The sequence below is a fragment of the Triticum aestivum genome, chromosome 3D (genome assembly GCF_018294505.1).
Source record: "Triticum aestivum cultivar Chinese Spring chromosome 3D, IWGSC CS RefSeq v2.1, whole genome shotgun sequence".
Lineage (NCBI taxonomy): Eukaryota > Viridiplantae > Streptophyta > Magnoliopsida > Poales > Poaceae > Triticum > Triticum aestivum.
Genome location: NC_057802.1, coordinates 15,880,064 through 15,893,689, shown reverse-complemented (window position 1 = coordinate 15,893,689; position 13,626 = coordinate 15,880,064). Strand labels below are relative to the sequence as shown.

At 46.1% G+C, this 13,626-nt stretch overlaps 1 protein-coding gene and 1 long non-coding RNA gene across 4 annotated transcripts; one reads left to right on the top strand and one right to left on the bottom strand.

Annotated features, from left to right (window-relative positions):
• The first annotated feature begins 819 nt into the window (after nucleotides 1–819).
• LOC123073808 (disease resistance protein RGA2) lies at nucleotides 820–2,452 on the top strand. The gene has a single exon (XM_044496837.1). The coding sequence runs from the start codon at nucleotides 836–838 to the stop codon at nucleotides 2,324–2,326; it is 1,491 nt and encodes a 496-aa protein (XP_044352772.1). The 5' UTR covers nucleotides 820–835; the 3' UTR covers nucleotides 2,327–2,452.
• Nucleotides 2,453–5,677: 3,225 nt separating this feature from the next.
• Nucleotides 5,678–10,323, bottom strand: LOC123076915 (uncharacterized). Of its 3 annotated transcripts, XR_006436293.1 has the most exons (4): nucleotides 10,157–10,323; nucleotides 8,967–10,062; nucleotides 8,811–8,885; nucleotides 5,678–6,138 (listed from the first exon to the last, which is right to left on the bottom strand). It is a non-coding gene; the product is annotated as an uncharacterized lncRNA (long non-coding RNA). The 3 variants fall into 3 exon arrangements; XR_006436291.1 differs by having other exon boundaries at nucleotides 8,811–10,062; XR_006436292.1 differs by lacking the exon at nucleotides 5,678–6,138 and having other exon boundaries at nucleotides 6,995–8,885.
• Between the last annotated feature and the right edge of the window lie 3,303 nt (nucleotides 10,324–13,626).

Below are 13,626 nucleotides of genomic sequence, written 5' to 3'. Positions count from 1 at the left end.
CCGGACGTCGGCATCTAAGTATTCTCCGGCGAGGATGTCGTTGTTCATATCACGCAGCGCTGCCCAACGGGACACCGGGGACTCTGAAAGACGACCCTCGATCCATCCGGCGTCGTGATCAGTGAAATGGACGCGCCACTGCACCGGGGTCGTCCTCTCCACCCGCGCCCTCTCCTGGATCGCCTCCGCCCCGATGGATCCCCCGAGATCCGGGGGGAGATTAGATGATTTGCCCCAGGGTTGTCTCAATGACCAGTGGCCCCGGCCCCACCCGACAGCCTCTAGGGGGGGGGGCAAATTATCTAAGTGGGAAGTAAAGTGGCGCAAAAGATCTAATTTTCCGAGATCCGGGTCAGGCCGGGCCGATCCGTCCTCCTGCGGCGGCGGTGCAGCCAGAGGCGGCGACGATAGGGTCGCCGGCGGCAAGGACGGCCGCGCGTCGTTAAACCGAGGGAGAACGAGTGTGTTCGAATAGCTGAATTCTATGGATATATATCGTCGTAGTTGGCGTGCCCATGTCAAATATAATAGGATTCCTTTAATGTTGAAAAAAGCATGTCGTTAAACGGAGGGAGAACGAGTATGTTCGAATAGCTGAATTCTATGGATATATATCGTCGTAGTTGGCGTGCCCATGTCAAATATAATAGGATTCCTTTAATGTTGAAAAATGTGCCGTGCGGTGTGACCCTTGATGTCACGGATGAAGACTTGTTTGTCCAGTGGCAGAGGCCAATTCGGGCAAGTAAGCAGGCCTTTGCACTCATCACGACCAAACTCATCGAAAAACCGAGCTTCCCTATCGCTTTCCGCGTCAATAATCAACCCCATCGCCATGGAGGTCGCCATTTCTGCGGTTACAAGTGAACTTGTGAGCCGGTTCATCTCCTTCCTCATGAACAAGTATCAGTCCCATAGCCACACACAACTAGAGGAGGAGAACCTGGTGGAGAAGCTTCAGCATCTCCTGATTAGGGTTGGCACCGTCGTCGAGGAGGCGGATCGGCGATGCATCGCCAGCTCCGGGATGCTGATGCAGCTCAAGATGCTCTCGGAGGCCATGTACCGAGGTCATCATGTACTGGACGCCTTCAATGTCCAACAACTACTTGAGAGTAGTATCATCGACGAGGTTAGCGACTCATCCAGCGTCTCATATTTGTCATTCCCTTTCAAGCCTCCGCGAACAACTGCGTCTAAAGAAAAGGACAGATCCATTCACCCGGAGTTACATGATGCCTTGAAAAGCTTGGAGATTATTGTCGCAAACATGGCAGAATTTGTTGTGTTTCTGGGTGGATGTGAGCGGATGTCTCGCAGGCCTTATGACGCCTACCTTTATACGGACCACTTCATGTTTGGCCGGCACGTAGAGAAGCAGCAACTCTTGAGCTTCTTGCTGCAACATGACCCTCCCGGTGATTTTCCGGCCGTGCTCCCGATCATTGGTGGGGTCGCAGTTGGAAAGAAAACGTTGGTTGCTCATGTCTGCGACAACGAGAGGGTCCGCTCACATTTCGCTTCTATTTTGCATTTAAACGGAGATAGTCTCTTGAGAATAATCGAGCATGGAAGGAGGACCATATCAGGGACCACTTTGGTGGTTGTTGATTTTGTTTCAGATGTAATAGAGGAGGACTGGACGAAGTTTTACTCCTTTCTCAAAAGAATGGGCAAAGGAAGCAAGGTGATCATCACAAGTAAGCTTCAAAGGCTAGCAAGATTTGGAACAGTGAAGCCAATTTATCTCAGTAACCTCTCCTATGAGGAGTTTTGGTACCTCTTCAAGACACTCACGTTTGGCAGTGCAGACCCATCAGAGCACCCGCAGCTAGTGCGAATCGCGGAAGAATTTGCAAAGATATTTCAGGCAGGAGGATCACTCGTCACGACGAATGCATTCGCGTATGTGTTGAGAAGGAATCTGGATGTTCAATTCTGGCTTTGCATACTGGGCAAAACCAGACGAGTGATTCAGAAGAACCTATCCGAGCACGGTGTATATCCATATCTGCTCTTTGAACAAGGTCATCCGGTGGACATAACCGAGTTCGCTTTGCATCCGTCGTCTGCGGTTCGCATCACCAACTGTACTAATGGCAGCAATAGATTGACTAATAATGTTCCGATGAAGAAGGAAACGATGACACTTGGAGAACTGCTGGTAAACCCGAATAACAGACCAAAAGGTGAGTTCAGTCTGTTGGCATGGGAATCAAGGATACCCCCTTACACAAGGTTTGAACACTTTGTTGCAAGTTCTGTTCAAGATCTACCTCAAAGTGTTAACTTGTCCGGGAGGAAGAAACGCCGAGTGCCTATCTGATCTTATATGCTATAACATTTGCTTCCACTTTAGATAGTGATCTTGCTGATCTTGTAATATGACGCTTGTGCAGTGCAACTACCTTCCTGCTTTTCAGATATATTGAATAGAAACGTGCTAAAATGACTCGTGGTATTTGTGGCGTTTGGCTATTTGGCTACCTGCATTTCAGTTCTGTTTTCCGTTTCCTGTTTAGTCTTCCTCTTCTTCTATTTGTTTCTTTTTATCATATACTAGTAATAAATATACATGCTGCTCCATATTTTGTTCCAACCTAGCCACATGTTATTTCGTTTGTCGAGAATAATTTCATTTCACCACGACTTAGACGATGGGCCCAACCGTAACTCATTACAAGTATTTTCTTGAGGAAATAATTTATTACAAGTAGATTTCATGAAATGAGCAAAATTGGTAAAATCCATGAACTTAAAAATGGGCGGTGAGCTGCAGGGAACTGGTGAGAGCAGGGAAAGCTCCCCGAGGGGACAGGAGCGAGGACCGGCACAACCACACCGTAGCAAGGCTGAGACACCGGCATGGGGCGTAGAGTGACGTTGAGAGCATCTACAGTCGGGCGTCTCAAACCCCCCTCAAACGCCCGAGCCGACGGTCCGGTCAACAAAAAAATGCGACCTAGACGGGCTTCTCAAACGGGCCTTAAATGTCCAGGCAGACCGGCAACCCCGTCATATCCAGTGCAAATCTGGGGCAGATATGGGGAGGTCCGGACGCGACCGGGTGCATTCGCCATGTCTGATTGACATGCGGGTCCCTTCAAAAACCCCCGCGAAAACTGGCGGTCTGAAACTCGTCTCCTCCAACGGACCGATGGCGCCGCATGTCGGTGCTCCGGCACGCCGCGCAAGTCCCCTATTCCGGATACTTAAGCCGGACGCCGGCACCGAAATCCAATCCGTTCACATTTCATCCCCTCCCGTCACGTTCTAATCACCGTCCACCTTCACATTTCACTCGTTGGTCGCTCGTCGTCCGCCACCACAATCAAGTAGCCATGCCAACATGCCTACGGGTCAGGAGCTATCCTTATCTAACGATGGAGCGCCCGCTGCAGCTCCTGGAGCAGATCCGGACAAGGAGTGAAGCCTGGATTGTCGTGGGGCTACCTCTGAACGTGGTGGATTCGAAGGAGGAGGACGCGGAGCGGGATGCGCGAGGGAGGACGAGGAGCAGGAGGAGGCAGATGAGGACGTAGTGGACGCGGATCGGTGGGCGAGGCAGCACACAATCCTCGATTCACTCCAGGTGGAGACGGAGGCCAACCGCCGTATCTCTCCAGGCGGTGGAGGAGGCACAGGAGGGAGCGGACGTCGGCGAGATGCTCTCCTATATGGATGAGGAGGAGTCGGAGCCGTCCTACCGTCCCATCTACCTGACGCCCGGCACAGAGATCGTGCTCATCTCCGATGACGAAGCGTAGTATAGCCTAGGATGATCTGCGTGGTACGTAGGTTTTCTTCTGCATGCTTTACATGGATCTAAGGGACGAACGGTACTCGGGTGCATAGAAGAAACTATGAGGTATGACTGGTCGCTGCGTCCGAACGCATCACAGACGTTTGAGGGGCCGGATTTGGTGTCCGTGGCTGTAGATGCTCCGAGAGACCAGAGCAGTAGAAGCACCAGCCCACGTCGTGCTGCCTTAGACCAAATATACAGAAAACAGTTTTTTTGTGTTCACCTGGTTTTTCTTATCTGTTTGTCTCCGTCGGTTTAAATGGTTTTTCCTTTTCTTGTCTCTTTTTATTTGCAGTTAATTTTTTAATTTCTTCATTTATAATTCTAGACTATTTTTTCTCTGATTTGTGAACTTTTTTAAATTCAATAACATTTTTCAAATGTTGCCAACATTTTTTAGATTTTACGAAAATTTTCTTCGATGATGCTTCGGTGGAATATGTACACTTAAGACACAAAATAAACGACAATACAGTTAAGCCACCAATTGATCAGATATACAATTAGGCTACAAGCAAAGAAATATGGCGATAAAGGACGCGGAGTTTTGGCTCCCGAGCTCATCAGCACCTGCGCTAAAAAAATCAAAACAAATACTAGAAAAATTCCAAAAAAATCAATTTTTTCTGGGTGGTGGATAATTTGATGCTGAGGTCCGCTCCGAATTTCAACTCATTTGAGTATCTGAGCAGCTCTCGGCAAAAAAGACAAAATCGGGGTCTGTAAAAATGTGTACTGTTCATGCACTGTTCTGACCCGTTTTGTCTTTTTTGCCGAGAGCTACTCAGATGTCCAAATAAGTTGAAATTTGGAGCGGACCTCACGCGGCAAATTATCTATCACACAATTTTTTTGGAATTTTTGAATTTTTCTGGTATTTATTTTGAATTTTTTCTGAGTGGGAGCGGACAAACCTGGGCACTGTACTGCCTATATAAGTTCTTCTTTGCAGAGTCCTACCAGTTTGTTCCCTGTTTGATATCTGCTCTAAATTTCTTTCCTAAAATGACACTGTAGTGTATTTTGTTCACTAACGGTGTTAAAGACAGAAGACCTTTTTACCCCTGGCGCATAAGGTGACCAAAAATATGTACATGACAATATCTACAGTTATGTTACATATTTGGTCATGTTAAATGACCAATTGAGACCCCATAATTTGAGCGGACGGTAGTTGGATGTACTGTGCTCCGAGGACTCCGACGTCGCCGAACGCCTGCGCGAGATGCGAGTGATGGATGGGTGTGGGGCGTTGGCGAATGGATGGATAGTGTGAACTATATATGGTTCCCCTCTCCGGCCGTGCGTGAGTCCTGCGAATGGCCTTGTGCCTCTGTATTTATAGGGAAGGGAGATAGGCAGAGCGCGAGCGTACCCGAGCTACACAGCTGCCGGTGGGACATCTGGTCGACATGTTTGCTCGCAACCTTCGTATGTAACTCCCAAATTTGCTGGCTGGATCAGTTGTGGCTATTTAACACGCCACGGCCAGCCCAGACTATACTGGTGCATGCATGCATTAGTCAAGTATTCGGCTATTTGGAGAAGTATAATACACGCCGGCCAGGGCGCCATTATATGGGTATTCGGAACTGACGCATGGACGCTTCAGATATATGTACGAGTCAATGAGACGTGAGCTGGAACTGCTCCGGACCTCTACATCTACAAGGTTAGCTAGCTACATGATCAAATACATGGACTGGTGCACGTATGTAATCGGCCAGTATACGTGGTATAGCTCTAAATGTAAGTGTAACTTGCATTAAAAAAATGAACTGGACTTAGCTTTTTCAAAGCGACAAGCACAAGAACACGTCAAACAACAGAGACGAGAGGGACTAGCACAGGGGTATTTTGGTCCATCTAATTTTTTTTGACGGAACAGTGTAACGAAACCGACGGCGATGTCACGTAAGGAAAGAAATTTAGACTACATGTCAAATAGGGAAGAAAAGTTTCTTCAGGGTCAAATAAGGAACCACATTTTAAGGTGGTGTCAAATAAGGAATTTTCTCCACATAGATAACCACCCCAGTGTAAGCTGAGACACCATAGCTATCCTTCCTAGTCCATCCTCGACTCCGATGCCACGATGCCATAGCAAGCAGAATGAGCAGTCCCCCCAAAGTAAACAACATGATCAAGAAATGTTTCTCGTGTTTGTCGAAGGAGAAGTTACTTGTGAATATTGCAAACATAGTTGGAAAAAGGATTGATGACAAAATAGCCTTGAAATCTTCTCTTGCTTGGCCCTTTCTGCTCGTTTCCTCATCTTGACACTCTGCAACCTTCTAATGCTACCATTTCTTCTTGTTGCGCTTGAATGAGCCCTAAACCATTTTCCAGTTAAAATCGTCACCAAGCTACACTAGGAGATTGTACTACGATAGAATATGAAGATCAAGAACTTCCATCAAATAAGAATCATTCATTTCAAGTTTTTGAACAACAAATTCAGCACACAATGTTTTCTATTATAGTAACTCTGTATGAGTAATTGATCGAGACTACTACAAGCACCAACACTAACCAGTTCCAATACACCCAAATAACACATCGCAAGTTTCACTAAGTCAGAAATTTTGCATGGAGCCATGGTGCAGCCACACCTAAACTCGACCGCACATCTTGGGGCCGCTTTCAACAGGGTGGCATGGGTTGAAGTATGGGGGTAAACATCAATGGATGGTTATCAGGCCTACTGTTGATAATTAAACATACCCCTTGGTAAAACCTTAGAGAATAAAATGGTATTCCCTCCGTTCCATAATTCTTGTCGCGGTTGAACTAAAGCCACGACAAGAATTATGTAATGGAGGGAGTAACGAAGTTGCTTCAGACTTCACGGCACATTTGCTTATTGCCTCGATATGCTCAATGGTTGTGGCATCGGTTGCGGCCTTCGTCGTATCAGTCAGCCGCTCCACCTGCTCGTTGCGCACACCCTCGAGTCTACCACCCCTCTACTTCGTTTTCGCCTACTGTCCGTTCGTCCTCACCGGTCGAGCGACCCACGCCGTGGCCTCGTCGGCCCCTGTGCGCGTCCGCCTCACAGCACATGCGAGCCCTCCCTCCTCAAGCCGTCACCACCTGGGGAAGCAGCGACGGTAGTGCCTGTTTATTCGCCCCTCCCTCTTCCTCTCTGCCTCCCTCACAGATCTAGCACCTTCCCTCATAGATCCACCTCACCAAGATGACGACGAACGACACATCCAATTGATGATAGACCAGGGCAGACGCTGCTCCATGAACATGGGAGTACAATCAGGAGCAGGTGGACAAACTCTCCACGGACCTCACCAGAATTAAAAAAGGCAATCCTTCTCTCGTACCGTCTTGCATCTTTATTCTTAGTTCTTGCTTTTCTATTTATGAAGTGCATGCCATATATTGCTTTTCTATTTATGAATGCCATATAGGAAAATCAGTTTCTGAGCTCGGGCTCAGATGCTCCCTATATCACAGCCGCTCATACACATTGAGATTCGAGGCTTCACATGTATTATAGGTCGTATCCACACCGTATGGTTGGGAAATAAATAATACAGCCAGTCATTATGAAGGTTAGGTGACCCGACGGTGCAGCCGGACCAGACGTTTGGATCACATTCGGGAGCATTTCCTGAGCTAGCCTGAGCCGCTGGTCTGTGACGGGAGTCCAAACGCGGCCGGCGTAGCCGCGCTGCTCCATCCCGACCAGAGCCCGGCGCGGATGACCATCGCGTACGCCACGACAACTCCTACCGTGTGCTGAAGGACGCGGCGACCGGCGAGGCGTCCACGCCATTCTAGCACGGGCTGGTTTACATTGGCCAGTACGGCTACAGGCTACTGGATCGGAGCTCATGCGCACGCAGAACCTGACGCCGAAGCAGCTCAAGGCCTTCACCAGGAAGTCCAACATGAAAGACAAGCACACATTCAGCTCAAGGCCATCTCCGCAGTCTTCACCGACCAGCCATCAACCCTGCTGGTGCGCCGCACCGTGACAAATGTCGGCCATCCGTCCTCGGGTTACCATATCAAGGTCACACAGTTCAAAGGCACGGACGTCATCGTCGAGCCGAGCACCCTGCTCTTAAGCAGTGCAAACCAGAAACTTGCCTACAAGATCAAAATGAAAACCAAGGTCGCTCAGAACACGCCGGAGTACGGAGAGCCCTGCCCTGGTTCTCTCATGGCTGCCACTAATCTGAGCTCTTCTCCTAGTATTACTGTATTAGTCAGAGGTCTGGGAGCAAACAGTTGGGCCCTGGCCCCTTCGTAAGCACGGTTGAAGAATCAGCTGCGTAGCAGCAGCACATGAGTAGCATTTACTGAAGAAAACCATTGGCAAGCTCCATCAGAACAAGCTTTATTCATCAAATGTATTCACGCTTTTTCCAAATGTTCAGTAACTGGTTGCTTGTTTCTACATTTACTTCTGTGTATAACATATTGCGGGTGAAAATTCCATGGCGGTGAATTTGGCTCGATTTCCAAATGGTGACACCATCGCAGGTGTAGAGCTTCTTGTAGTTCTTCCCAACACCCTCACTTCTGGCGACTATGCCCAGGCCTCATCTGTCCCTCGCGTACAACGCAATAGAGCGACCGATCAAGTCCACAACTTTCAGTTTCTCTTTTGATCCTAAAAACTGGGCTTCTCCGTTCTCTCCAGCTTCTAGTGTTCCTAGGTCACCAAGGAACTGTTTCCAAAAAGTGCATGACAACATAACATGCTGCTAAACTAGTATTGTTAAAAACAACAGTACTCTCGAAATCATTATTAAATGAAGGCGATCTTTTAGTTCTAACTATTTTCAGAAACAATTTAAAGGACTGAACTCTTCGGCCAATACGCCAGTGCTCAGTTCAGCAAATTTGAGCTAAACATATCCAAGACTTCACTTGCAGTCAATTTTCATTTTCCTCAAATACACATACACATTGTATAACCACACAACAGATCTAACGAAAGAACTGCAAGCAATGAAATAATAAATATTAAGAGCAGACCTACCAGTAAGGTGAGCTACAGTTGTTCATTTCCCTGGATATACTTTGCTGATAGCTACCTCCATGACTCTGTTTTGATCTGCAGAGCGTACCTTAAAAATCCTTGAGACATGAACCAGATAACAACCTTGAGACATACTATTTATCTGAATTTACGTACCTGTGACGATGGACTTCGGCACCAACCTGCCCATCGTATTTAGGAACTCAGAAAATACCCACTCAAGACTCTCGACTTGCTCAACCCTCATAAAAAATCCAACCAATATAATGCTCTGAAAATGATTGTTCACTCCTACAAAAAAGGTCGGACAGCATGTCCTACAGATTGGTCCAGTATAAACAAATTCAGCAACAAAAGTACGAACAAATTGGAACAACAGAGGAACAGTCTGATCTGCAAGACAGCCTGTTCTGTGCCTCTAGCTTCCCTTGCATAAACAAATTGGAACACCACTAGATCCATACTCTAGGATGCACTTACAAATAGTGACATAATTTAGCAACAAAGTACGCAAGACTCGCCGAACACCCGCAAACAATCTCCTGCATGGATTTAGTCATCTCTGGGTTTAGTCTGCTCCTCCCATAACGTATATCAAACCCTATCTCTGAAGAATACATGTTGTAGAAGTCACATGTCTCACACAGCGAGTTGGAACTAATTCCCAGTTCCGGCCTAATTACAGTCTGATGGTTCCTCTGCATATTTCCTGATCGATTGCTCATGAGCGTTCATTCGGGAAGCTCAGGGAATTCTGTCTGGAGGTGCACTACCAAGGCAAAGCCTGAAACCATTTCTACAGTTAACAAACCAAGCCTAAATCAGGAGTAAGCAAACCACGAAATATGGTATATTTATTTTGCTGCACCCCAAGCATGACAATATACTCCTTTGCTGGAACACGTTGCACCAGAGTGCAATTCTACTCAGCAGTCAGCACACACTCTACAGAATCCGTGGTTCAGAGATACGAGCAGCAACCAAGTTACCTCTTCGTCCAGCCCGGTCCTTCCGGCTTCACCTTCCCCGTGGACTGAACCGACTGCGTCAACGATGCATTCTTCCTTCGCCGCACTTCTTATCCGCTTTCCGTCTGAAGTCCTGCACTGAGCGCACACCCGGTGGCGCCACAAAATTCAGCTCCAGCCTCCAGCCGAGGATTCGGCTGCACCCCGTGGGAGCAGCGCCAGGAGCTCAGGATCCGGCTGCTGCAAGCTGTCGGCGAACTCCTCCCTTAGATCTCAGAGTAAACCTGCCGGGAACAGACGCATCACCACCGACGGAACACAAAATCAATCTACGGTAAAAGAGAAATCTGGGGGCGAGAACAGGACGGATTAGCTCACCTATCTACCGGATCGAGTAAGAACTCCAATCCGTTCGATTCCATCTGCGGTCGTCGGAGAAACTACATGTCGCCGCACGTCCCGATGCACCATCCTGTGCCACGGCTCAATTGATTGCAGACGTCCTGTGCCACGGCTCATATCCAGCAACTGACGGAACAACCCACGTAATGCGCGCCTCACTGTACGGCACTGTTCACCCAGGTATACCTCTCGTATGCCATTTTCCCACGCAAGCGCTCTGACACGACAGGACCATTTTCCAGCATCCCGACGCAGAATTCAACGCCCAGGATTTCAGGTGCATCTGAGCCGGGGAACCAAATCACCTCGTCCATGCCATATACTACTATTTTATTTGAATGGTTGCATATAAGTATAATTACTTCTTTTTTTTTGCCAAATGTTGATTTGTGTTGTTCTAAACTTGTGTTAGCACATTGACCAACTCATTTCCACTATGATGCAGGGGAAGAAACTGAAATCTGAGGAAGACATTGTTAATATCATCAGGCCGTTATGCTTAAGTACAGATAGAGATATATAATTATCATAAGACCAGATACAGTTAGATATGAAGTTGTTGTTTGTCGCCCTTTATGTTAATGTGATATTCAACATGGTAGCTCTTTAATTTATATTTTTCTTTCTCTCAGGCAGCAATGAGATGTGATATTCTACCTAGTTTTATCCTATATATATATATATATATATATATATATATATATATATATATATATATATATATATATATATATATATATTCTTTCTCTTAGGCAGCAATGATGCCCCGTATAAATATTACAATGCCATTCTGTGTTTAGTATGCTCAAGATCATTTGATCTGTCTTGCGCCTGTGTTTTCTTTGTTGGTTCAGTCTTAATGGTACTTATCCTTATATTTTCTTGGGATTTTACCTTTTGACCTTTCATTATGTTAGTATTTTTGACTTATTCGGCAGCTGCATTGCAAGTTCACGGAATATCATTGGTGCAACAGAGGGTTTTCAAACAAGAAGTTGAGTTTATCCCTGGTTGCAATAAATTGTATCATTATTCTTCCAAATGAAGAGGTACCATTCCCTACTGTTAGAAAATCAAACAATTTAATGTTATCCCGATAAGCTTGGTTAAGTTGTGTGCTCACGTCATATCATCAATCAGTCCTCATTTGTTATGCATTTAATATACTGATTGTAATAGCCTTATGTAGGAAAACAATAATTTTTATTTGTGCTCTCCCATTGCAGAACCATCTTGGGTGAAACCGCTATTACCACAGTTGAGGGACTGCTGCAACCATTTATTGCTGCCTTAATTTTTTAAATTAGTTTGAAGACAGCCATACGTTTCCATAAATTCTGATTTTTTTTACCATACTAAGATTGAGCGGAATACATGGTGTGATTAGCATTTGTTCTGTTTTCCATTGAAATACATGTAATATTACCACCTAAACTCTACTTATCTCTAATTTGATTATCTAATGAGCATTGTCTTTATACATATCTCCACACACAGAAAATAGCCTTTGCAAAGGACAAGAGGGCGACAACAGAATTAAGATTGCTTTCGTGTGTTTGTTGAGTTGGCCTTGAGCTGCTGGGTGAAGGTATGGTTTTTGCTTAATTGCCAAGTTTTATATTATTTTCATTGTATGTCAACCAGCCATCACACATAAAAGACAGTTATGATTGAGTACCCATTTGAAAACTGATTTGTCATCTCTGAGCTCGTGGCCTTGTCCCCTACTATTTTTCTTACTGTATTAAGCTGTGCAAAAACTTTTTTGTTGATTGTTTTAACTCGTGACAATACTCCAAAGAGAAGTAACGATAATAAGATTGTTCCTTTCATGTTTTCCCGAGAAAGTAGCCTCCGTGCTTCTTAAATCTGGGTACTGTTTTATACAGAAGCTTTCATCTATGGAGAAGCACATCTGTTTCAGGTCCATGCTCTCTACTGATTAAAACTTATGAGCAAGGTTGCTGCAATGATGTTCCACATATATGGTTCGCAACTCCATCGATTAAATTTGGTGTCAACTTTTTATACAACCTCAATGATGTTCCACATATATGGTCCTAGTTCTTGCAATCGTACTTCTAGCAGTTGACATTTGACATAAAATGTACAACCTCAATGAGTATTTTTTTTAACAGATCAATGAGTCTATTTGGTGCAGGCCAATCTGAAAAGGAAGCCAACTCAAGCTGTGATTGAGTGACAAATGGGGTCATGTTTCTGCATATGTAGTTGAAGAAATTATGTGTTATTAGATCACTAGTAGAAAAAGAGGCTTCCATACGCCCCCATTAGTCCCCAAAACAATCGAACCGCGACAAAAGGGGCCTTTAGTCGCGGTTCGGGAGGAGACCCGCGACCAACTATCTGGGCCCAGCGCGCTCGGTCGACAGCTGGCGGACGGGAGGGGCTTTAGTCGCGGTTGGCCTGGCCAACCGGGACTAAAGGTCCCCGAAGGCCTTTAGTCGCGGTTGGCCAGGCCAACCGGGGCTAAAGGCCCATCCAGCTGGCGGACGGGAGGGGCTTTAGTCCCGGTTGGCCTGGCCAACCGGGACTAAAGGTCCCCGAAGGCCTTTAGTCGCGGTTGGCCAGGCCAACCGGGACTAAAGGCCCATCCCTATATATAGGACTCAGCTCACTTCACTTCACTCAGCTCACTTCACAATTTTCAGAAGGGGGTGGTGGGTTTGCTTTTGGTTCCTCCTATGCACACAAGGTGTTCGATGAAATGCCCGAGAGCCTGAAACAAACATGATATGAAGTGTCCGAGCCACACTTGAGCTTTCTCATTTATTTTTCCTCCGCGATCGCGGTTAGCAACTTGAACCTTTCATGTGTCATTGATAAAATATGCATGTGTGTAGTTCATTGTTTAATTTGTATTATTTGTAGCTAGTTAGTTTAACAAATGCATGATGGTTAATTATATACTTTATATAATAATAATGCAGATTAATCGGCAAATGGATGTACGGTCCCCGACTCTCCGGCGAGTTCACTACGGGTTTCAAAGATTTCCTCGTAGTGGCAAATGCGAACAAGCAGCGAGGTTTTATTATCTGTCCATGTGCTGTCTGTAAGAATCAGAAGGGTTACTCCTCCTCAAGAGAGGTTCACATGCACCTGCTTCGGCGCGGTTTCATGCGAAGCTATAATTGTTGGACCAAGCATGGAGAAAGAGGGGTTAGAATGGAAGAAGATGAAGAAGGGGATGATATCGATGACAACTATCATGATCATTTCGGTGATACTTTCATGGAGGATGATGCTGAAGGTGGGGAAGGGTTAGGTGAAGGTGAAGAAGAGGCACATGATGAGCCCGCTGATGATCTTGGTCGGACCATTGCTGATGCACGGAGACGCTGCGAAACTGACAAGGATAGGGAGAATTTGGATCGCATGTTAGAGGATCACAAAAAGTCGTTGTATCCAGGATGCGATAATAG

What these genes read in the sequence shown, in the direction of transcription:
- LOC123073808 (XM_044496837.1), top strand. Translation starts at nt 836, where the DNA reads ATGGAGGTCGCCATTTCTGCGGTTACAAGTGAACTTGTGAGCCGGTTC.